This window comes from Drosophila eugracilis, unplaced genomic scaffold, assembly GCF_018153835.1.
Source record: "Drosophila eugracilis isolate 14026-0451.02 unplaced genomic scaffold, ASM1815383v1 contig_90, whole genome shotgun sequence".
NCBI classification, from domain to species: domain Eukaryota; kingdom Metazoa; phylum Arthropoda; class Insecta; order Diptera; family Drosophilidae; genus Drosophila; species Drosophila eugracilis.
Window position 1 is genome coordinate 10050639 of NW_024573812.1, and position 23488 is coordinate 10074126.

Below are 23488 nucleotides of genomic sequence, written 5' to 3' on the forward strand. Positions count from 1 at the left end.
GCTTTTAAGAATCGCTTCACTCAAGAAGGCACTCATTTGATTTAGAAATAATTTGGATTTAATGACCTAAGTACTGCATTTGCCATGTATACCCACCATTAAAGCTGGTCTCGTGCGCCATTTTGTGGATATTCGGTGTGTTTTTCGGGATGCTTTGCTACGCTTAATTGCAGCCGCAGCGGAAATGAGGAGTAGACGGAAACGGAAGCGCGACTATGCAACGGCAATGGCGACGGCGATGGCAATGGCAATGGCCTGCTGGCGCTTGTGTGTGTCTGTATGGGTGGGTGGGTATTTGGGGTGGTGCCGTTGTTTCAACTGGCGGCCACTCAGACACGCGGAACGGCACATGGTGACACTTTCCCTACTTTCTCTCTTTCCTTCTTTGTTTTTTTTTTTGTTTTTGTGCCAGCGTGTGCTTGGTGCCGGGCAGGATGTATTATCCTAACGAGCTTTCAAGTGTTTACATGGAGCGTTTACAATTTCGGCTTTTGGCTTTCACTTTTCTTTCCGACTTCCCCTTATTTGTGCTGCTTTTTATTTTTTACTTTTTTTTTTGTTCTTTTTAGATATTTCTGTGTGTGGCAGTGTGTTGCTTTTATGTGCCGTTGATTGTTGCCGACTTGGCTTTGTTGGCCGACTGATGTTTTGTACTCTTTTTTTTTTTTTGGTTATTTAAGCTCTTCCGTTTGCTGTCGTATGTTTACGGCCCATTTGATGTGCTATTTTCATATCCTTGGAGTAACTTTCGCATCCGATTGCCTTCTGGGGTCTGCCTTGTCGGTTCTGCAATAAAAATTCAATTAGTCAATAAATTTTTCGTTGCACAGCGAACTAACCCTAATAAATAGCAAATTGAATTTCTGTGGCTACGCTGAGTTCCCTATTCCTTGTTGGCCCCCCCTCATGTTTTTGGTGGAAAATAATTTCCTGCAGGTCTGCGGCATTTTTGGCTGCAAAATTTATTGTATTCAATTTCCTTTCCGCATTGTGCGTAAAGTGTAAATGAATTTGAAATGGCGCTGCCTCTGCTGCGCCCGCTTGTTAAATAATTTAACGCAATTTCTGCAATTACACGGAATCACTTGGCACGATAAATAAATATGAAGACTGGCGTTGTTTTCTTTGTTTTCTTTATTTTCCATTTTTCCCCAGGCCTGCCACACACACCAATAAACGCATTTACGCACACGAGTTCATGTGTGAGTCTGTGTGTGCGTGTGTGTGTGTGTGACTGGCGGAAGTTTTGCGTGCGTGCGACAGGCGCCATTGCCGACGGCTCCTTTCGTCCTCCGCCACCGCATCTTTCATCCTGCTGCCATTGTCCCAATGTTACCACACAGGCAGCAAAATAAATTTAAAACGCATAAAAATAAGAGCAAGGAGAGAAAATACCCAGGAGCCAAGCCGCCCTCGTAGAATGTCATCGCATTTAGTTACAAGTGAATGGTAACAACTGTGGTCATCATGGCAGTTACTGCACACTATATAATATTCTATTATACTAAAAAAATATATAACTTTAATCCTTCTGTAATATATTTAGTTCAAAACACTTTCTTTTAGGCCTAAGCTTTAAAATTTTCAAATTTTTTAAAGTTCCCTTAACAAGTTCAAAATTAATTTGATTAGTTTTTGTACTTAAAATGTATCTTATGCTCATTTTGATTTCATTAACTCATAAATTGTCATAAATATATTTTGACATATTAATATTCTTAAATCTGAATACCTGATTTATGTTGTAAAGATTAATTAATTCTTTTTTTTGGATGAGACGTTTTTGTGACTATATTTTAAACATTTATATAGAAAGAAGAGCTTAGCTTAACATATCATCTGCCTTTTTTTGAATTACTTTTTATAGATATATGTAAATTTCACCACAACTGTGTGTGGATGGCATACGTGCTCATAGTATAGTATACATTGCGGCGCCATAAAACCCAAAGCGAGAATGTTGCATGTTTAATGCCCATGGACTTTATAGTCCCAGGATCACCCTCTGGGTCAGGATAAGGGTTATGGCCAACTTACTGATATGATTTGTACTGACCTGAAGGTAGAACAAGTAAGTCCGTATATATATTGAATAAATAGGAATATAGAAGATCACAGATGGTACAAATAAAGTAATAAAGTCTGTCCTTTATTCCATTTATATTTCGATGGCTATAAACTAACACATTCAAAGATTGCGTTACCTCATTAATCTGTCAACTCCAAGGCAACAGGCTTTCCATTCAATTAATCCTGAAACTCGCTAGTAAAATCGAAAATCTTTCTCGACTTGCGTTTCTAAGGCTTCCTGTCAAAGAAAATCCCGCTGCTCTTTGAGTTACTTGGAATAGGTTTATCCACTTTCCTCCACTTCGAATTGCACATTTTCCAGCTATCAATGCTTTTCCTTACCGACTTCATTAGCAGCCACTCGCTTTGGCTTTCGTCTGTCATATATGCCTTGGTATCTGCATTTGATATTTAGCTTGTGGCTGCAATTTCCCAACAAAAAAAGGAAGAAATATAGAAGTAGAACTACAAAAAGTCTCTCCTTTAATTCCATTGCAAAGGATACGAGCGCAAAGAAGCCTTATTACGCAACAACCTGGTCTTTTCTGGGGTGGAGAAAAGCCCTTCGGTCTAGGTGCGCTGAGAAAGTTCCCACCATAATAACCTTCAAATGCCAGCATGCGCTTTTCCGAGTGGCCGTGTAACTAACGTTTTCAAGTTCAAAGTCGATTTAATGCGGAAGTTTATGCCAGCCCACAAGTGTTCAAGGCAACTACAGGTGAACTTTCCGGAAGTCCACTTTTTTGAGGCGAACTTTTCTATAATTTGCCAAACGCAATTTGAACTTTCGGAACTTTAATATTTTAAATCTTTTAAATTAAGTTAAGTTTTAAAAGTTAATATTTTTGAATATTTGGGTTAAAGGTGTTAGAAATTTCTATTTCAGTAGTTTGTTTATTGCGATTTACTTTCTTACTTAGTCAGTATTTACTGTACGGACTTACTGTTAAGGATATTTTAGAACCTGGCTACGTGCGCTGCGCTCGTTTGAAGTGCAGTTGAGTGTGAAGACGACACATGTCGCTTAAATGCACACCCAGCCGCACCTGTCTGATCCCTGCATCGTCCCCCTTTCCCCTTTCTTAGCCATCCCGTTTGGCCATGGTGAGTGCACTTGTTGCGGTTCGCAACTTGTCCGGCAGTCGCCTGCATACATTATGCAAGTGTATGCCAACTGTTTCTATATCTACGAGTGTGTGTGTGCGTGTCGGCCGTGTGTGGGCATGTCACTCGCTTTTTATAGTCGGGCTTATCGCATATTTATGCAGTGTGTCCTTTGAAGCAGCGGCACACAGGACGCACAGGGCTATAAATCAACTTTGGTTCACCGCACTCTGCTTCTGACCATTTTGCCACCATAACCACCCACTGCCACTGCCACACCCACACCAACTCCCACTCATTCGCATTCGCATCCGCATCGCAGCAATTACGAAAATTGCCTATCTATGCAATAGTTGTGGATGCCGCCTTTTACTGCGAAATAGTTCCCAGGCACTTGGTCTTTTTTGCCTTGCTTGTTTACCCTGCCAAGTCATAAATCAAGCAAATAACTAAAAGCAGAGGGCAGGGGCTTTAGTTTGAAACTAAAAAATTGTTTTGGGTTTGAGTTGAAATGCAACGTCATCAAAAGGTATCATAAAGCAGATACAGAGATAGGATAGACTTAAATACGATAAGTTACAGTTTTTTTCCAGAATTTGCAGAAAATTTCAAACGGATACAAAAAGTGCTACGCCTTTCCCTTACTTAACTGTAACAACTTTTAAAATTCGAGACTTAGATACCTATTTTTGAAAAGGTATTTGCCTATTTTGCAAATTCTATTTTTTAGAAGTTCTCTCATTTCCGCTTAAAAACCACAAAGTCTATCTCTTTATCTTTGAAAAATTTGTTTAATTTTGACAAATATGTCCCCTACAGTAGTTACTATATAAATAATATAAATCCTAAGTTTAAATTTTGTTTTATTTTCCATATTTTTGAAAGGCTTAGTATACGAATTTAGAGTATCTTCAGGAACTTGTCAATCGACCCACCCATGGCACATGACACAATTGCTGGCATAGTAAGCGTGCCTCTGTGTGTGAAACGAGGGGGAGAGCGGGTGCACGTGGGTACGTGTTAGTGTAAGGCACATCAAAGTGCAGTTTTCCGAATGCAAGCCAAAGCAGTGTTTCATTGTTTGGCCCATGCCAATGCCAGATGTTTGCTGTACGTGGAAGAGGCTCAGGGAAAACGGATGGTGGCGGGGTAAAACTAAAATAAAGTAAAATAAATGGCATACATTTTTCATGCGACGCTCGATTTCATTTACCACAAACTCACACACACACACTCGCACGCCACAAAGTGTAAGTGCAATGTGTGTGTGTGTGTGTGTAGATACAGACATGACCAGACATTTATCAGTTGTTCGCATGCATTGAAAAGATACTAATGTACATATTAGTTCAGCTCTGTAAGTGGCTGCCGACCGCCCTTTCCTTTCTGCCACTTTCTCGGCATTCCTAGTCCCACTTCCGGTTCCGCTTCACCGCCGCCCCTTGCCCAAGTCATCGCCGTTCGTTGGTGTTGTTGTTGTTGTTAGGTTCCTTTTTGCACCATTTCCGCTTCATTTCATGCGCCATTTTTCTCTATCTTTGCAGTCGAGTGTTTGCGCCTTGTTCCCATATCCTGAACGGCCTTTCATTGGCCTCCTTGTTCCGCCCCTTTTAGTTTTTCCTCACCCAGTTTTCCCTCTCAATTTCTTTTCGCCTCCTCCTCTCCTCCTCTTTTGCTCTTTTGCGGTTGCAGCTGTTATGTATACGCTATACAGCTTCAGTTGAGGATTGCTGCTGCTAGCCCAGTTTTGTTGCCACATTTCCCATTTTCCATTTGCCATTTCCATTTTCCTCGCCTGCAATTGCTTTTGCCAATCAGTCTGCTGCAAATAATTTATATCGCTTGAGTCTGTGTTGGCACCTTGGTTAACTCTTTGGCATGTTTTATGGCTCTTTTGGGTGTGCGTTGCCCATAAATATATTGCCCATACGCAGTGTTGACCATGCGAATTGCATTTGGCTTAGTTTTGTGTTATTTCGAGGGTGGCTTTGTGTTATTAGTGTTTGGCCAAGGGTCCTCCGCTAATTGCTCATTAATATTCAATTGCCAGCAGCTTTTGTTCAATTATTCAAGCGCAAGCTTTTCACCAGAGAAACAAATTGTCAGTCGCCCATCTACGCTCTTCTCCTATGCATGTTAAACAATGCAAATAAAAGAGGACACAGAAAGTATGCAAATATTTAAATTCCAGCTTATTTCATGTTCTGAACGGCGGGCGTGAAATAAATAACATTCAATGCATTTTTTATCTGCCCCAAAAGCTGCCGAACAAAAAAAATAGAACTTGAAACAAGTAAGCAAATATAGTTTGGAAATGTTGGAATTGGGGATGCTCTGGTTGCAACACAATATAGTATATATGATAAATGTTGGTCTAACCGAATGTTAAAGTGCTTTAAATTTTGATTTATTCAGCTTGTATGAAACTTCTATTAGCTATTGAAATTATTTTTGATTTATTCGGCAATTTTTATTTCATTTTTTTATTACTAGCACAAAGCTCTAAATATTTCAGGCTAATCTCTGATTCCAAAGCTGCCAAAATCCCTACTCTTTCAGGGCAAATTCCCATTTCTATTTTCTATCAATGAAATCAAACAGATGAAAGAGCCGTTCCGTTTTCCCCTTTTTTTTGGTTGGCTTAAAGTTTTGGCCTGTGAAAAATTTATAAATATGTAGCCAAAATCGGGAGAACAAACAAATGCTAAAACAAATGTTGGCCATGTCCGGGCATCAAATGGAATTGTAATTCGATTAAATATATTTCGATAGAACCAGAAGTTTTGATCCATAGCAAACCACAAGACCATCAAACATTTAAATTGCGGATATTTCAGTGGAAATTTAAGTCGCTTATGGGGCCTTCGAATGAATTTAAAAGGAATTTGTTTGCAACAACAATGCCGCAGCGCATAATAAAATATATGGCCCGTTATTGTTGGCTTTTAATTACTTTTGAGCATCGTTGTCTGTCAGCCCACTGAATCTTCCCCAACCGTATATATCTCAATATTTTCCTTAATGTCAGGACGGCGGCACGATAATAAATTTCCTCATACAATATCCTGCATTTAAATAACACTTCCTTCGCCATGCCTAGGCCAAGGCATCCGTCCACGTCCACGTCCACGTCCACGTCCACGTCCATACGTCAGTCCCGATGCGCTGCTCGACGTTTTCCAGACAGTGAAATGAATTTATTTGCCGCCGGTGCCTGGCCAACAGGAAAAACTGAACTCCACTAACTGCACTCGGGTTCTCGACCAGTTGATTTTGCGTTGAATGGCGTGCGAAGGCACTTTGCTTCATTACTTTGTATGTGTGTCTGTGGGATATCGTGGCAAAAGGACTCCTTTTTCATTCTGCGCGCCCAAAAGTGTGCTAGGGATTTTTGTTTATTTTGGTTAGCCAAGTGAGAAGGACCGGGAGTCCTGGCTAGTGGGCCATCTTTGCCACACAATAACAATTTATGAGCCATGTGCGTGTCCCAGTAGCCAGCCCTTTTCCTTTCATCGGAAACTCGGTAGGAGATTGAGCGGGGGGAAGAGTGTGTGTGAGAAAGTCTGGCATAAATTTTAAATGTGCCACAACTTGACATGCTTTTTGTACTTCCTTTTTTCCCCGCTCCCTCTACCCCATTGTCATCGGCACTTTCCCTTTGCGATATGCAGGTAATGCAGCTCCAGCAGCATCTGTGCTCTCCGCTCTCTTGCATTATGCATGATTCAGCTTGCAGGCTGCATTTTTAAGAGGGTATGGTGGCCACTTTTCACACTCCTCGATCAATTAGTCACGGTGCAACAAAGGCGAGGGTCGCCATCGGGGGATTTGCAGGTTTAACAGGTGCTGTTGGTGTATCATCATGAAAAACTTTTTGTTTAATATTTTTGAATTTTTTAAATATTTTTCTTGCCAAAATAAAGGAAATATTTAGATATTTCGTAAGGTTAGTATTTAAATTTATGAAATTGAAAAAATTAAAATTAAATTAAACATAATTTCCAACCATTATATCACTTAAAAAAATGGCTAAACTGACCCCTTTGATGCGGATTTAATGTTTAAAACACAAAATTTATTGGAATAAAAGCCCCTGCCTTAATTATTCCGTAAACACTCGCCTCTGCACTAAGATGATACTCCTTCAAAGAATACGCCATTTCAGCAACGTGAGCCCCCTTCAGAAGATGGCCAGCAGCAGACAAGGAGGCCCGAACCCAAGCCAGACGCCTCCTCTGCAAAGATGATTTTACGCTTTTGCGCACAATTTACGAAAATAAAAAAGATGTATGAATATGTGTGCCAGTGCCAAGATGCTTATGTATATGTATTGGTATATTCCTATATCTATACATGTATATGTATTAAGTCTAAAGGTAGCAAAGGCTCAAAGATTTGTGTGTCGGCCACGTGTGCGACGTGATTTCTTTCTCATGCAAATAAACGTGTAACAAATGGCGGGGTGCTTTCATTTCGAAGGGGTGAAAAGTGGTGTTGAATCTGTATTTAATACGGGGAAAGTCAGCAGGAGTTGCTGCTGCCTGTATATTGATACAAAATGTGCCTTAACTTCAAGGATGAGAAAGACTTAAACTCGGAGATTAAAAAGATGCTTTGAGAATTTCGTTCTTCGGGCTTCTTCTTCTTTAAGTGAAAGAAAATTTATAAAAATTTGCTTTAAATTCAAGGATAAGAGATTTTAAAAAAGTTAAGGACTCAAAGATTATTTTAAACCATTTACAAAAACGGCCTTAACCCTAAGACTAAGAGCTATTTAAACTGAAAGCTTAAAACAGAAACTGCACTAAATATAAAGACCTGCCTACCTTACCATTAAGCTCATACCATTAATCTCATACCATGTACCTCTTAGCCTGTCGTAATTTCTTGCAACTTTTTTCCTGAAAATTCCATTTAATTCCTTAGTTTCTGTAAAAGCCGCTGTCTTAATTGGCTTGACCACTGTACTGACTGACAGTTCTTGCTTCCTCGTTTTTAAGCCACCTGCACCGCGGGCGGTCTGTCAGACACCTGGAGAGCACCACCACGGCCACCTTCATCACCAATCTCAGAGCTTCAGTGACCTCTTAAAGAGCCTGAGGCGCCACCGCAACCACTTCACACAGGTTGACGCCCCGGCGAGGGCTTTGATTAAAAATTTATTAATATTAAACTTTGCGCACGCATTGACAGCCTTCGCAAGGCAACAACAGAAAAGCAAACGGCAACAAACAATATCCAACTAGCAGCTACTTTGCATAATTGCAAATATAATCGGCCCAGACGGCGGTGGACAACTGGCTGGGTGGAAAAAGTGTACGTGGTGGGGGGGGTGAATAGCGCTGGCTTTAATTAAGTTGTTAATATTAATGAGGAAATTTTCTGGCCCCACGGCGGTCTGATGTTTGATTTTCATTTTGTTATTAATCAGCTTTTAATATATTTAATTAAGTTTTCTGCGCCGGCCAGGCTAAATATGTTGAATATTTCAATAAACACAGTACGCAGATCCCGGAGGCGGATTCCTTCTATATCCGCTGGATGCTGGATGCGGCTAATAATCGTTATTGAAAATAGCAATCCAACAGATTAAGCGAAGAGCACCAGAGCCCGCAGGACTTTTTACTCTTGATGGGATTGGGAGTTGGTTGGATGCTTGGCTGTTGGGTTTGGGAGGGGCTAAATATTATTACCATAGCGTCCAAGAAACTTTTATCGACATTTAAAGCAGAGCCCAAAGTTTCAGCAATCGGCCCCTCTCCAAAAAAAAAGTGGCAAACTTTTTGCTCTGCTTCCAAGGAATTTTTTTCAATTTGCTATCGGGGAATTTTGTTTTCTTCGCTTGGTGCTGTGTTTTATATTGCAAAGTTTTGTTGTTGCTGTTGTTGTTTTTGTACTCCCATCCTATCGACAAAGCTTCATTGGCATAACCCCCGAGGCACCGTTCCACTTTCACTTGGCTCATATGTTTGACACTAACAGATGGCATGGGGCAGCTGCTCGTCGTCCTCGTTCGTTCCCACTTTTCCCCAAAAACATTTCCCGCCTTTCTCACTGCCCTCGATCATGGACGGCCACTTGTCATCTTGAGTGGTCGCTCATTTGTCTGCACAGCTTTTGGAAATTCGCACTTTATTTACGCAACATGCTGTCCCAAGTCCCAAGTCCCGAGTCCTGAGTCCTGGTCGTGGTTCCAGGTCCCTGGACCAATGTCCCTCTCGGCCGCCTGGCCAATTCAATTTTTCATCTTTGCCTCCCCGGCAGACCGTTTATCTTTTGATTTGTGTTTTGGCTTCTCCGCTCCCTTCGTGCTCAAGTGTTTACAAATGATTTGCTGTCTTGCTTGTTATACTTTCTGCCAGGACTTCAGGTTTTTCCTCAGCCACTGTTTTGTTTTGTTTTTCCTTTTTCCTCTGTTTTTTTTAGGCTTCGGTTTGGTTTCGGGTAGGTAGCCCCAAAATGACTCCAGTGAATTGCTCTTCCGGCTGTTTTGAAGCCCCTTGGCTGCGAAACGTTTCAATTGAATCGACGGGCTTGGAGGTGCGATGCTTTCACATGCCGCCAGCCAAATCAGGCATCGACATCGACCTAAAAGTCTCATTTGCATGCGTTTGAAATTGAAAAGCGGTGTCGCCTTCAAAAATATCCAATCGTTCTACTTTGGAATTCTTAAAGTCAACTTTAAGTAGAGACATCTAGCCGGAGGACAGGCCAGCTACAATCGTTTTAGGAGAGTGGCCAAGTCCGAGTTCGGAGATTGCGAATCGTAACCACCGAAAATTGAGGCCCTGTAGTATTGTCGGGTTTTGGCTCAATTCCAGCCATTGTCAACTCATTTTGGGCATGAAGAGTGCAGAGAGAAAAATGAAGGTTATCCTTTTAGATTTTTTTTAATAAAAAGATTTAGTTTTTAACAAGTTCTTAGTATGAAAATTAAACTGAAACTATATTGAAGAATGCAAAAATAATCCTTCTTAATTAGAAATATCGATTGTAATAAAGATATCGAGATAAAAGATAATAAGATACATTACCATTTCAAAGCTGTAATTTATTTTGGTTTATATTTGATATTTAAAGTTTTAGAGCTTGTAGTTTGGTATTTCTATGGCATTTATATTACATTTTCATACATAAAGGTAATCCCTGTAACCCTGACTTTCCAGTGTAGGTCCGGCGGGAGATCCCCGTTGCCGGGCTGCTTAATGTGTGTGCGCTCATGTCGACGGAGGCGATAGCTGGGCTGCTTTGAATCTGGCGCCCGGCGCTCGTAAAACCAGAATATTGGGTGCACAATGTGCTGGGGCAGGAGGTTTCGGGAGGGTGCTTGGTGCTTCTGGGTGTTCCGAGCGGAGGAGCGGAGGAGTGCATTTTGTGGCAGTGCGCAATTAAATAAAATCGACTTGTGCAGCCAAACCCTCCCATTACGCCCTATTCCACCCATCCAACCACCCCCTTCGGATGGCCTTGTCATTGTTTGCTGATGCTGTGTTGTGTAGTTGTAGTTGCTGTTGTAGTTGGAAAGCTGCACTCAATGTTTATGAACAGTTGCGCTCGGCAATTGTCGTTTTTACTGCCAATGCCATGAAGTTTTAAGAGGCAGCCATTTCTGTTGCACTTGTTGTTTGTGTTTTTCGATTCGGAGAAACTAAGGGGGCTCAGGGAGTGGGAGCATATGCAAATCAATTGCTTGAACACACGACTAATACAACACGACCACTCCCATCCTTAGCTAGCTACTTATTTCCTAGCCGAAGTTCAAGGAACCTCTGGGAGCGTGTGTTGGCCAACAAATGGCAGCATGATGTGTGAATAAGTGTAAGTTGGCCCAAATGCGAATGGCCAGAATGACGAAGGCGAAACAAAGAACGTCCTAACCGCAAAACCATCAACGAGGGGTGTTAGATTATAAGCAGTAAGGTAAGGTGCTGAGATCGTAAATATTTTATCGTGGCTTAAATGGTTTTGGTGAGAAAGAATTACTTTAATTTCTTTATTTTTCTCGAATATATTTACTAGTATTTACTGAGCCTAGAGGAGTCTCAGATCAGATCAGAAAGTATGCAATGAAAAAGAGTGTTGTCTGACTTCCAGACCAGAGTATATTGTTGCCTACTTTTAAACGCCAGCCAAGATTATTTCTCTTTTGCCATAAAATAAAATTAATCTAAGTTTAGTCTCAGTTACTGCTATTTTATTTGCTCTGTCGAAATTTATTGAACCACTCTCGTAAAAATTTCAATGCAAGCACTGGCATTTATGTGCTAAACAATACAACCGACACACTGATATACACACGCACACAGCTGCGCGTTCGCACACATACCAACAAGCGGCAAAGCCATAACAAATGAAAAGCAAACTTGCGGCTTGACATTGATGAATGCACGATGAGATTTATGCTCTGCCCCGTGCATATGTATTTGTGTGTGTGTGTGTGTGCGGGTATCTGTGTTCCTGTCTCAGTGACTTTGTCTCTGTGTGTGTGAGTCCTCTCACACTTACACATTCGAACACACTGTCTGGCAGAAATAAATGTTAAGTATACGCATAATAAGCGCCACACTATGTTGCTGTTCCTGCCGTTCATATTCCCATTTCTTCCACCCACTTTTCCAACCTACTGCGCCTGTGTGTGTGTGTGTGTGTTTTACTCATTTACGCACTTTAAGTCGCTGGCTCAACACATTCACCTTTATCTGTGTGCGTTCCAGCCACTTCTCTGTTTACCTCGCAGGCTAAGCAAAAACAAAAAAACTAGGTGGAAAAGTACTCGCACAGCGAAGGAAAAGCAGAGCAGACACGACACTTATGCAATAGCTATCCCAACTATCGAATTCCCTTTGACGGGGCAATGCTATTATTAACATTAAGTGAGAGGTAAAAGTAATATAAATAATCTTAAGGCTTAACGGTTTCTACTCTAAGGTTTAGGACAAACTTTATAAGTTATAATTTAGAAATAAAATTTCATTTGATTTTCCTTTCATTTAGGAAATTGACAATTTGCCATCAAAATCCCATTATCCTAACGGAACCATTTTAACAAATAAGTAAAAAAGTGGGCAAAAGAGAGGGTAAACTAATTTTAAGAACAATCAACTTTTTCTTAATTTAAAGCTTCCAAAGCTTAGGCACAGAAAAATTGCTATTTAAAAATTCTAAATTTTGGTAAACTTTTCCAATAACTTTTTGTTTTTGCTAGAATATCCCAGCTTCGTTGTGAGGCTTCTGTCTAGTTCCCCTTCCATTTGCTAGTTGCTGTTCTGGCGCTTTTATTTTTAATTGTTTGTTTATTTGCTCGACGTGGCCAAGGGCCATGGACTGCTGGAGAACAGCGTAGTAGTAGTCTAGGCTTTGGAGGGTTTTGTGGCTCAGGTTCAGGTTTGCTGGGCCTCCCTATATAGCCAAGGCTTTAGATTTGGTTCTGGCCCTGATTCACCTGATTATTGCCTTTTGTTGTTGTTATATTGTGGCCAGCAAACTGCAACTGTTGCTCGAGCACTTGACTTGACAGTTTTAATCGCATTATTATGCAGGGTAGAAATGGAAAACTGCACAAGCCGGGCGGCAGGCGGGTAATGAATTCCAAATGTCGGGACCTTGACCGAGGAATCCAAAGTCCAAGTGCAAGACCAAAGCCAAATAGACTTCATTGTGTTTAGACAGTGGCGAGTTAAATGGCAAATGTCAAAAGTTGGCTTTAATTTCGGACCAACATGGATCTACTTTTGGAGCTGGCATACAAGTTTGTTGGCTCTACAAAGTACCCACTCTAAGTGCAGACGATGTAGATTAAGAGCCGCAGCTTGTTACCTGTTACCTGGCCGGAGCAATTAACGCTTCTCCAGCAGCAGTAATTACATATGCAGCATGCGAGGGAGTGCTGGGGAACAGAAATTAATTAAAATGCAATTAATGGGGCTGCCGCCCACTTCAGCTTGTTTCGTTTTAATGGTTTATTTTATGAAATGCCAGACTTAAGTGCTTTGAACAAAAAATTGCAAGCAGAATTCAAATAAAATGCGACTATATAAGCCAAGCAAGTAAGGAAAAAAAGAGTAAACCTAGAGTGGCTCTCATATTGCGTATACGCCGCGTTTGCCTTTTGCCGAATACCTGCCACATTTATTTGCATTACTCCACAGCAGTCCTTCCCTGTCCCCGCGCAGTCGAGTGCACTTTGCTTAATTGATTATGCTCGAAAAGGAAGTGGAAAATGTGCATAAAGAAGAGAGTCACAGCCATACCTCCGGGTACCTGCGCATACCAAAACCCTGACATATGACATAAAAGCTTTAGAAACATAAACTGAAGAAATTAGGAGTCTGCCATTCAGGCATTGTTTTTATTTTATGAAAGACAAACAAATCCTTTGTTTCTTTCCATTGTCAATAGCCCTTTTAAAGCGCAGGTGAGCCCTTTAGGACCTGACTTAAACATCCCATTATTACATATATTTAAGAGAAGTTAAAAACTTCTGCCACATTTTAACTTCTATAAACTTAAAAAGTTTAACAACTTAACGCCGCACTTTGTTGGACAACTTTTTCAGTAGCCTTTTCGCAAATCCATTGACAAATTCTGAATCTCTTTTAAATTTGCGGCAAATTTGTAGAGAATTATTTTCAATAAATTTTAATGACATAAAATGGCATTGTTGTTATTGTTTATTATATTAAATAAATTTGTTGACACTTTTGAAGTATATTAAAAGGACACATTTAATAAATACGTTGATCTTTTAGGTTTTCTATCAATAAGTATAAGTTTAATCAATTCATTGATATTTTAAAAATATTTTAAACAACTTTATTGACATTTCTAAAGCCAGTCAGTCAAGAGAATGGAAATAAATTATTACTAGATCCCATTATATATTTATTTATAAATTTAAGTCATAATTTAGCTTCTTAAATCCATACCAAAGAAATACTTCAGCTTATTGACGTTTTAAAGGCTTAACAGGTAGGCAGAAGTTGGTCTGTGGGAATTTTTCGCCGGCCTCTCAGTTTAATTGCAGCTGGCCTAAAGCTCTTGCCAAAGCGGGAAATCTCTCAAAAGACGGACTCCAAACCATTTGAATCACACACAGCAGAAAAAAAAGGGTTTTATGGGAAAGGGATGAGATGCCAGTGAGGGTAAAGAAGGAGCGGATGGGGGAAATGTATAGGGTGCGGATTGACTTGGGGCTTCCATCATAAACAAGCCGTCCTGCATTGAAAAATGTGGAATGGGGCGTGGCTCAGTTTTTTGGGCATTCATCCTTTTCTGCTATTATTAAAATGTTTGGCTCATCGTCCTTTTCATCTCTTTCTCTGTGTGTGTGTCTCTGTTTCGTTTTCGTTTTTTTTTTGGTTTAACTTCTGCGTTTATGCCAGGCAAACATGCTTTATGTCTTCTTTGGCTTATGTGTTTGTATATGGAAAATATATGTACAAATCTGTGTGAGTTTTCCTGCATTACGAGTGCGCGTATTTTGCGTAAACAATTCGAGTTTTGAAATTTTACTCCTCCTTTAATTTTCTTGATTTTTTCGGTGGGCTCTTCTCTAGGGAATCTTTTTTGTTTATTTCTCTTTTTTTAATATATTTTTTGGGCCTTCTTTGATTATGGGTACTCTTCCCGTGAGTGTATGTGTGTCTACCCACTGATGTTTGCTCCCAGTTATGGATTATGTGACCGTGGGGATAGATGACTTTTGCCAGTCCTCGCGAATGCTCACTTCTCACCCCTGGGAAAACCGCAGTGATCCATGTGGGGGGGACACCACCACTCGAGTGGAAATACTTATGGAGTGGAAGTACTTATAATTAAAAAGCGAATTCCTGTCGTTCGTGAAATATCTTGGCAAAGAATAATATCCAAACACTTGGTAAACAATTCGACAAGTCAGCAGCGACACCTCGGAATGCGTTTGTCACGGGACAATAACAGGTGTGCTCCTCCGGATGTTTTTCCACCTTACCCAAGGGACCCCAAGGACCATAAAGCGCAATAATAACGCACATGAAGCATATTTTACACATGTCTTTGTCGCATTTATCACAATCAGCACGGCCGAAGAAGGTAGGTAGATATGTTCTCCCCTCCCCAAACCTCCACGCCAACTGAAAAATACTTAAGCAAACACGTCGCATTTTGTGAACTTTTATTACATTTTTTCTGCTTCTACCAAAATGTGTGTTTGCCAATTGTTTGTCCTGAGTTCCTGAGTCCCACCATTGCCATCGCCATCGCCATAGCCATTTTAGTCTCCGGTAATGTGGCAAAGTTTTAATAACTTGGCCTCTGTGTTCATGCACAGGTGAATAATAAACATGTTGACAGTCATAACGTTCTAAGGGGAGCACTGGTTCAACACATGTCAACATCTGACGCTGGAATGATATCCTCAGGTGTGTCTGGGGTAAGGGCAATTGTCGATCTGGTAAGCGGCCAAGTCAATAACCAAATGGCTTCTGGCTAATCACAGTTGGGCTTAATGAATTTATGCATGAATGATTTTTGTATTGTTAATGGCAAAGGAATTTAGTGGATTATTTGACTTGTTTATGAAGAGAAGGGGAAGAATATAAATATAACAGCATATTTATTAATGTGACAGGATGTCTTAAAAGGCTTTTATGATTTATTTCTAACTCTAATCTCTTCTGTAGAAAAATCATAAAAAATATTATACAAAAAAGATACAAAACTTAACTATATAAGCAAGAATACAATAACTTTTTGTTTAAATAAACAGCTTTAGTTCTGAAAAATCCCATCTGCTTACTAGTTTCTTATCCTTGACATAAAAATTCATTTTTTACTTTGACGATTTACCCGAAAATTCCCAAAGAAATGGTTAGTACGCACTTGTGTTATGCTTATGAAACTTTCTTGGAATTTCTTGATTAAATTATTGTCTACCCTAACGAAGTATTCAGACGAAACGGCAAACACTTGCAAAAGTTCTGCGCTTACACGTCGTATGAGTAATGTGCATAACGCAGCGCACATTCCTTTGGCATTGATTGAATATTAAAGTACCGGTTATGCCTCTGTTTTTCTTACCCTTTTCCCCATTCCTGACTAGAAAATCAATTGCTTTCGATGGGGCCGCATGTACGCACACACACACACATTGCTCATACGCAACGTGATCCAGCCATGCCGACAAACGCAATTTGCAATTGCTAGGCATCGATGCTGGATGCATCTGCAAATGTATGAATCTCACCCATGTAACGCAGTGCAGTGCAGTGGCAGATTGATTAGTTGCGTTGCCTGGCTACCAGGGAAAATGAATGGTGAAAAGCGGTAGGGGAAAATGTGGAAAAAGGGCGTTAAGGTTAGCAGGCAGTGCAGGCAGGAAAAGTGAGAGGCCCGTGCGAATGGTGAAAGCACTTGGAACGCGTAAAGCAATTAACACGCAATTACCATTTCCACTTTGCCATGTCACAGTGTTGACATTTCTCACGATTCATTCTCGCTTTTCCCGCATTTCCCCACCGAACCATCTATCTATCCTGCATATGGGATGTGCGTGTGCTCTAGAGGGGGGGTGGGTAGTTGGGGACTATGTGGGCTGTGAGGGGGCGTAATTGGCAATGTGTCTGCGCGTGAAAACGCTGCGACCACGTTGTCGCAATACAATAAAAGAGAATAAAAAAAAAAGTGGCAGACATGGGAGAAAAACTCCACAAAACCGAAGGCTTAAATGCGCTTTTCCACTGGCTTAGTTGGACTTTATAGAAAATTTGTTTATGTGTTTTTCAAGAGAATACAGTATTTGTTTATGAGATCTCTAATTAAACCTAAATGCCAATAAATACTAACATATTTATGAAGATATATTCTTAAGTTCCATTTTTTAACAAAGTATATCTTCTAAAAGAATCCTGGAATAGTTCTAAAATAAGTTAATCCTTAAACCAAGTTATTTACATTAAATTCCTGTAAATAATGATAGTTTTGTTTATTTTTATTTGTTTCCTTTCCTAAAAAGTACCTGATAATATTATTCACCCGCATAATACAGGGTATATTTGACTGAACCTTTTTTAAAATCCTTTTTATTAACAAATGGTTTCCAAAAGCGAGATCAATAGTCAGGTAGAATCAACTTTTTACCTCAATGTTTTTGTTATAAATTTAAATGAAATTATTACTTATTAAAAATTGTTATTTACAATATGTCAAAGGATAAAAAACTTCTCCCCAATTTAACAATACCCCTTGCTAGAGTACAGAAAAAACAGCATGGAACGTGGAGTGCGGGAAAATGCTTTCGCTTGTAGCTATATGTCAAAGTGAACAGATAACAAATGACAGGACACTTTCCTCCAACCCGGGCCAAAGCCGAAAAGTGTTGGTCAAAATGATTTGCTGGCATAGCTCGGCAGCCAACACTCGCTGGCCCTGATTGTTTTTGCTGCTAGCTGTATGCTGTTAGCTGTTGGCTGTTCGCTGCTCGTTTGCTTTGTTGTCCAAGTGAAATCACTCAAATTGTCACTTGCCTCAATAATTAACATTAATGCGTGCCCCGTTTCGTTTCTGTCTGTGTCTGCCAACATAAATAAGTTGGCCCAAAGAAGGCGCTACGCATCTCCGACAATTGCCATCTGTGCTTGGCTTCTTCTTTGTAGGAGTGTAGGAGTGCGAGTATCATCAACAACATGTTTGCTTTTTAATTACTTTGTTTACTCGCAGCCAAATCGAGGCATAATTAACTCAAATGTCTCTGGCTGCCTGGCGGCGCAATTAAAGCCAAACTTTTTGGCATTGCAGTTGACGATGTCGCTCACTTTGAAGTCGCCCAGAACTTTACCTGATCACAAGTTAAGGGCCATAAATTTTTGATTTAATGTCAAGGGGTAAGAAAGTTAATCTTGAGGGGTTTTAGGCAAAGTAGGAGGAAGGTTTGTTTAGAATTAAAAATAATCCTTAAAATAAATTCAGAGAATGTTTTTATAAAGATAGAACGCATGAAAGTAAATGAAGAGTTTGTTCATTCAAAGTGCTGTCACTCTTAGTTTAATTAAACCTTATTTAATGCAAACCACATAATAAAGTAAAATAAGTAATTTCAGCACCCAGTAAAACTCAGATGAACAAATATTTGCTCAGCCATTTAGACGGGTATTTCGGTGGTCGATATATTTTCGTGCTTTATTTATCAGCCATAATTTTTGGTGGCAGGCCATAAAAAAGCGAAAAGTTTTGTTGACCATAAAACATCGAAGGGAAAGTTGTGCATATTTATGTGTATAAGCGAATATATTTATATGGAAAAACCGTCAAACTCTCTCCCGCTCTCTAGAAACAACAACAAAAGCCAGGGGGAAATGGGAAGCTGTTGGTGTAATTTGTGCTTCTAGTTTTGTTAATTTTACGGCTCCACTCTTACTCTTTCATTGTATGTGTTTAAGGGTGTGTGTGTGTGTTAGCCATTAAATTTTGACATATGCTGCAGGCAGACATAGCACATTTCTATCTCACTCTGGCCCACTCGTGGAGGATTGCAATTTACGAGCATTTTCTCTTTTTTGGCCATTTTACATTTGGTAAAACAAACACGTTTCCATTAAAAAGTCTGCGTTTGATGGCAAGCCAAGAAATTCGGTATATATGATGATGATGGGCGCTGGGTCTACGACGGGGGCGTGTATGCCTTTCAATAGGCGTGGCATACTCGCATACACAGCTCAAGGTCAACAGCTTGGTCCCAAAGACTTGGGCCAAATTACGAAAAAGTAAAAGGAAAGAGAGAGAAGGGCGAAGACAGAAGAAATCACTTTTTGCATATTTGATGCAGTGTTTCTGTGCCGAAAGATGAGGAAAAATAGTGGTTCCTCGCCCCGCACACATTTTCCACTTTCCAAACCCAACTCGAATTAGCCCGACAAGCTGCGACATGAGATGTCTGCATTGATACAAGCAATTACCTTTGGCAACAATTAGACTCGGATTTGTAATGACCCTGGTCGTGCACCTGTTACGATGGCAATTAGTCGAATCAATTATATATATATACCCAAGTAATTGCTCTGCTTTTAACTGCGATTGGTCGCAATGGCCGTAAGATTTGAGAACGTGGGTCAACTTGGGGATTTTCTTTAAAGGCTGCCCCGAAAAGCAGGCTATGCCTTAAATTATGCATGGCAAAATACTGACAAACACAAGCTTCACAAGCACAAAATACGAATGCAAATGTGTTGGCGGGCAGGTGGTAGATAACATATGGGGGCGGGGCAGTGGCAGTGGCGGAGAAGCGTAGGAAAAGCCGAGGAAAGCTGAGACGTTGGGCAAGTTCAAATCGCAGCAGATCCGTTTTGGAATCTCGTTTTGCAGAGCTTTCACTTTGGCATGCTCCCATTTTTGTTGCTGGCCGGAAAATTGGGCACGAAGCGAAGTGAATTTATTTTGTCATTTTGCATTTGTGTCCCAGTGTGTGGGTGTGTGTGTGTTTGTTAGCCTGTAGAAGATAGCATCCTTAAAAGGACTCAGTCGCATTTAGAGGCGAGATAAATATTTTGGCCTGGTTAAAATATTTGTATCATATTTGGTCTCAACTCAAAGAAATTGGACCAATTTTTCCCAGAAGGCCCTTGGGGGGACTTTTAGCTTTGGGTAGGAAAAGCAAGCAACATATTACTTTCGAAATGCTACGTGCGAATCTGAAGTTCCCTAAGACTCTTGATTGTGGTTTCTTGTTTCTAATTTCGACAAAGCTCAGGTCTGGCTGGTTTGCGGTTAAGATAATTCCGCTTTCCCTGGAAATTTATACGAAATTAGAAAATTGAATACGCCCAAAGTCGGGAATGGAGTCAAAGCCAGAAGGCGAGGAAAATAAGGCAAAAGAATGGGCGTTGCGAATTGGAAAATTTAATTTGCAACGGCCGAAGAAGTTTCTCCAGCAACGGGCACAGCAAAAAAAAGGAATAAGAATAAAAAATATATATAAAAAAGAAGAGAATAAAAAGGAAAAACAAAATCAACTGACAAATCTGCACACAATACGAGGACATTGTCATCCTGCTCAGTGCCCGCCTTTTCCACTTCCTCCTTCCTGATTTTCCACCCGTTTTTGGCGAAAACCCGCCTTGGCTTATTGCTTGAGGTTTTTCCTCCTTCGTTCTGCTTTTCGTTTTGCGGGTTTTAAAGACCCGTCTTAGCCGCTCGCTCGCTCGCTTGCTCGCTTTTGGCCATCTTCGTCTGCTGTCGCTCCTTTTGTTCTGGCATTCCTTCTCATTTGGCCAATTTTTTTCTTATATTTCTTGTTCTTTTTCTTCTTTTTATTTTCGCCATGGTTTCTGTGCTGCGCTAAACCAAATTTCAATTATTTTGTTTGTTGCCATTTTCATTACGTTTCGCTTTCATAGTCGCCGCCTGTCAGCGTGTAACAAAGCGTCCAGCGAGAACTTCAAGAAGCAGAGCCCAAAAATGGAACGAAAAATGGAAAATTGCTTATAATGCAAACACTAGGACAAACACACACACACACACACACACATATACATTTACTAGCCAAAGCAGTCACAATGTGGAGCGGCCATTGTCCGCAGCCAGAACCCTTGCGACCGCTCCAGGCATCTGCCTGCCGCTTCTGTGTTGTTGATGGAGGCACCTCCTCCTGCCACTCCCCCTTTTCTATCCACCATATTTTGCGGTTTTGTTTCGCGCTCTTTTGCGAGAGCAGCGCCCCTTTAAACGACATAAAACTGTTCCAGCGGTATAATGAACTGGCTATTGCACGGCGAAAAATAGAATTCGGAGAGGTAATTTACTCATGAGAAACCCAGATTTAAGGGAAACAAGGAATTCCTCTTTTAAATTGTAATTGAAAATATTCCTCTTTTCAGTAAAATCTGTCTGGTAAATTCTCAGCAGGCATTAAAAGTAAGGAGATATTTTATACTTTTTTTGGAAAGGGTTATGGCCTTTTTAGGTTATTTCTTGTGATTGTATTAGGCATGTTAGTAAAAGAATATTAAACTTAGTGTATAAATTTACTTTATTTTACAAAATAAAATGTTTTGAGGTGTGAAAAGTGAGAGAGTGTTAAGAGTCTTTAATTAATTATATAAATTACTGGGGGAACAGCAGCAGGACCATCGATGCGTGTAGCCTGTACTTTGATGTGTGTATGTGTGGGTGCCATGGGTTCCATGGGCCCCACCATGTCCTGTATGTCCTGAATGTCCTGGCAGCATTCCACTGCCCCCTGTCAAATGCAGCCTTTTGTGTACATTTCGCTGGCTTTGCTGCCATCTCGCTTTCATTCGAGTTCTATTTATTGTGGGATTTTTGGTTTTTGTTTTCCCCTATTTTCGCCTTTTTTTCTGGTTTTTTGTCTTTATTTTTGCGACACACACGCAGGTCCTAGGCCAATTCGGTTTCGGATCAAGCTATATGCTTGAAATTCCAGACACTCCTCGGAGTTGTTTTCAAATTGAAACTTGATTATGTACTCACAGACAGACGGCATTATCTTTGCATCCATAGTTTAGGGGCCCTCGGAGTTCGTTTCATTTCGTTCTCTGCTATCGCGCTCCGTTGCATTGTAAATATTTTGCTTAGCCGCGCTTTGACACCAGCTGACACGCCAACGCCGTGCCCAAATATAAATAAGTCGCCGCCGCTGCTCTGATAAACTAAGCTTCTACAGTACATAAACATTATATATATATACATCGTTAAGGGTATGTCTGTAGGGGACCTCTTTAAAGACACTTTGGAAATGCGGGACTCGGACTTGTCTAAAATGAAAATGTTGCTTGCCTTCATGGCAAGTGATGTTAGGAATTTTCGGAGTTTGCTAGCTGCATGCTCCTATATAAGCTTGAGACTAATTTTATGTGGCTACTGTATCTTGCTATCTGGTTTATGTATTTTGTCTGGTTATACATTCACCCTATTTTATATTCATTCTACTTTAAATGCAGAACAAAATGTATACAATTTGATGATTATATTAATATTTTTAGTTTACATTTTATTAAATATTTATTTGACAATCAAAGTATCTAAAAGTATAAATCTATAACCCATATTTATTACCTATAAAAGTAAGGCATAAATTAAGCTTTCTTTCTTTTAATACGATAAAACAAGGTAGAAATATTCCAACAGCGTATTTTGAACAGAACAAAGGTTTTCCTTCTTTTGTAATGTCCTTAAAAATAGCTTAAGAAATTTATAATTAATACGCCAAACCTACTTTTGACTTAGAAGCGTCATATAAAAATACTTCCATTTGCTAAAAAGTTTAATAATTCCTAAGCAGACCAAACTCCAATCTACAGAAAACCCTGTTAACCTTTTCAGTATTCCAATTTAGCTCCTTCAGTCTGAAGTTGGCAAAATATTTCCTCTATCGATACCAGCTGGAATTTAATATTGTTTTCTCCACTTATAGTCCGTTTGAATACAAATTCGCATTCTAGTGTCAGCTGAGTTTGCTTTGCACTGCCACGCTGACAGCTGCCTTTCAAATGCAAAATATATTAGCAGTTTTCTTATTTGAATTCTAGTTGGCCATGGTTTTTTCTTATTTTTTTCCCTTTTTGTATCGCTGCATTTTGCCGATGTTTGGACTTTGGACTTGGGCGAATACGTTTGTGCAGGAAACGAGTTTTTGATGAAGCCGTTAACCAGCCTGTTGGCCAGCCTAATAAAGAGTGAATGACGGTGACCCGGCCCACAAATATTCCACCTTTCCAACTGACGAGTCGTCGTCGTCAGGTCGTCAAGCGGTCGTCAGAGTTCTTAGCTTTGCTTTTGTTCGCTTTTCCTTTGGTTTCCCCTCGCTTTCCCCTTTCTTTCACCAACTTCGGGGCTTTTATGGGTTTTTGCCGTTTGCTACCGTTCCGCTTTTCCCTTTTCAATAAATCGCAAATGGCAATGTGTCCCCTTCGCTGGAGCTGGGTCTTGGAAATAAGAAGAAGGGCGAATCCTTGACGGGCCAAGTTTATGCAAAGTAGCTTTTAATATGTTTACGACTAAACATTTTTCGGCTGCTGCCGGTTTCGCATCAGGTTAATGTCTACCCTACGTCTCTTTGTCCCTGTTCCTGTCCCTGTCCCTGTCCCTGTCTCTTGGTCTGTGCCTTGCCCTGTACTTTCCCCTTTATTGCACAATTTTTTAATAATTTCTGCCCTTTTAAAGGCAGAAATATTAAACTTTACTGCTGCGGCCGCACATTTCCCCTGGCTGGCGCAGCCATTTGATTGTAATTTATTTCACCGTAGCCGACTCAAAAGTTGAAGTGGCCTCCGCATTAAAATGGAGCGCCGGCGAAAATTAAATGTTAATGGAGTCGGATGTAGCT

At 40.3% G+C, this 23488-nt stretch overlaps 1 protein-coding gene across 1 annotated transcript in view; it reads right to left on the bottom strand.

Moving 5' to 3' along the window:
* LOC108111939 (5-hydroxytryptamine receptor 2A) overlaps positions 1–8297 on the bottom strand; it is a 46032-nt gene extending 37735 nt beyond the window's left edge. The window contains exons 1-2 of the mRNA XM_017221609.2: positions 8041–8297; positions 97–786 (exon numbers count right to left, since the gene is read on the bottom strand). Coding sequence (XP_017077098.1) covers positions 97–121 — 25 coding nt within the window. The 5' untranslated portion in view covers positions 122–786; positions 8041–8297. The remainder of the gene's footprint in view (positions 1–96; positions 787–8040) is intronic.
* Between the last annotated feature and the right edge of the window lie 15191 nt (positions 8298–23488).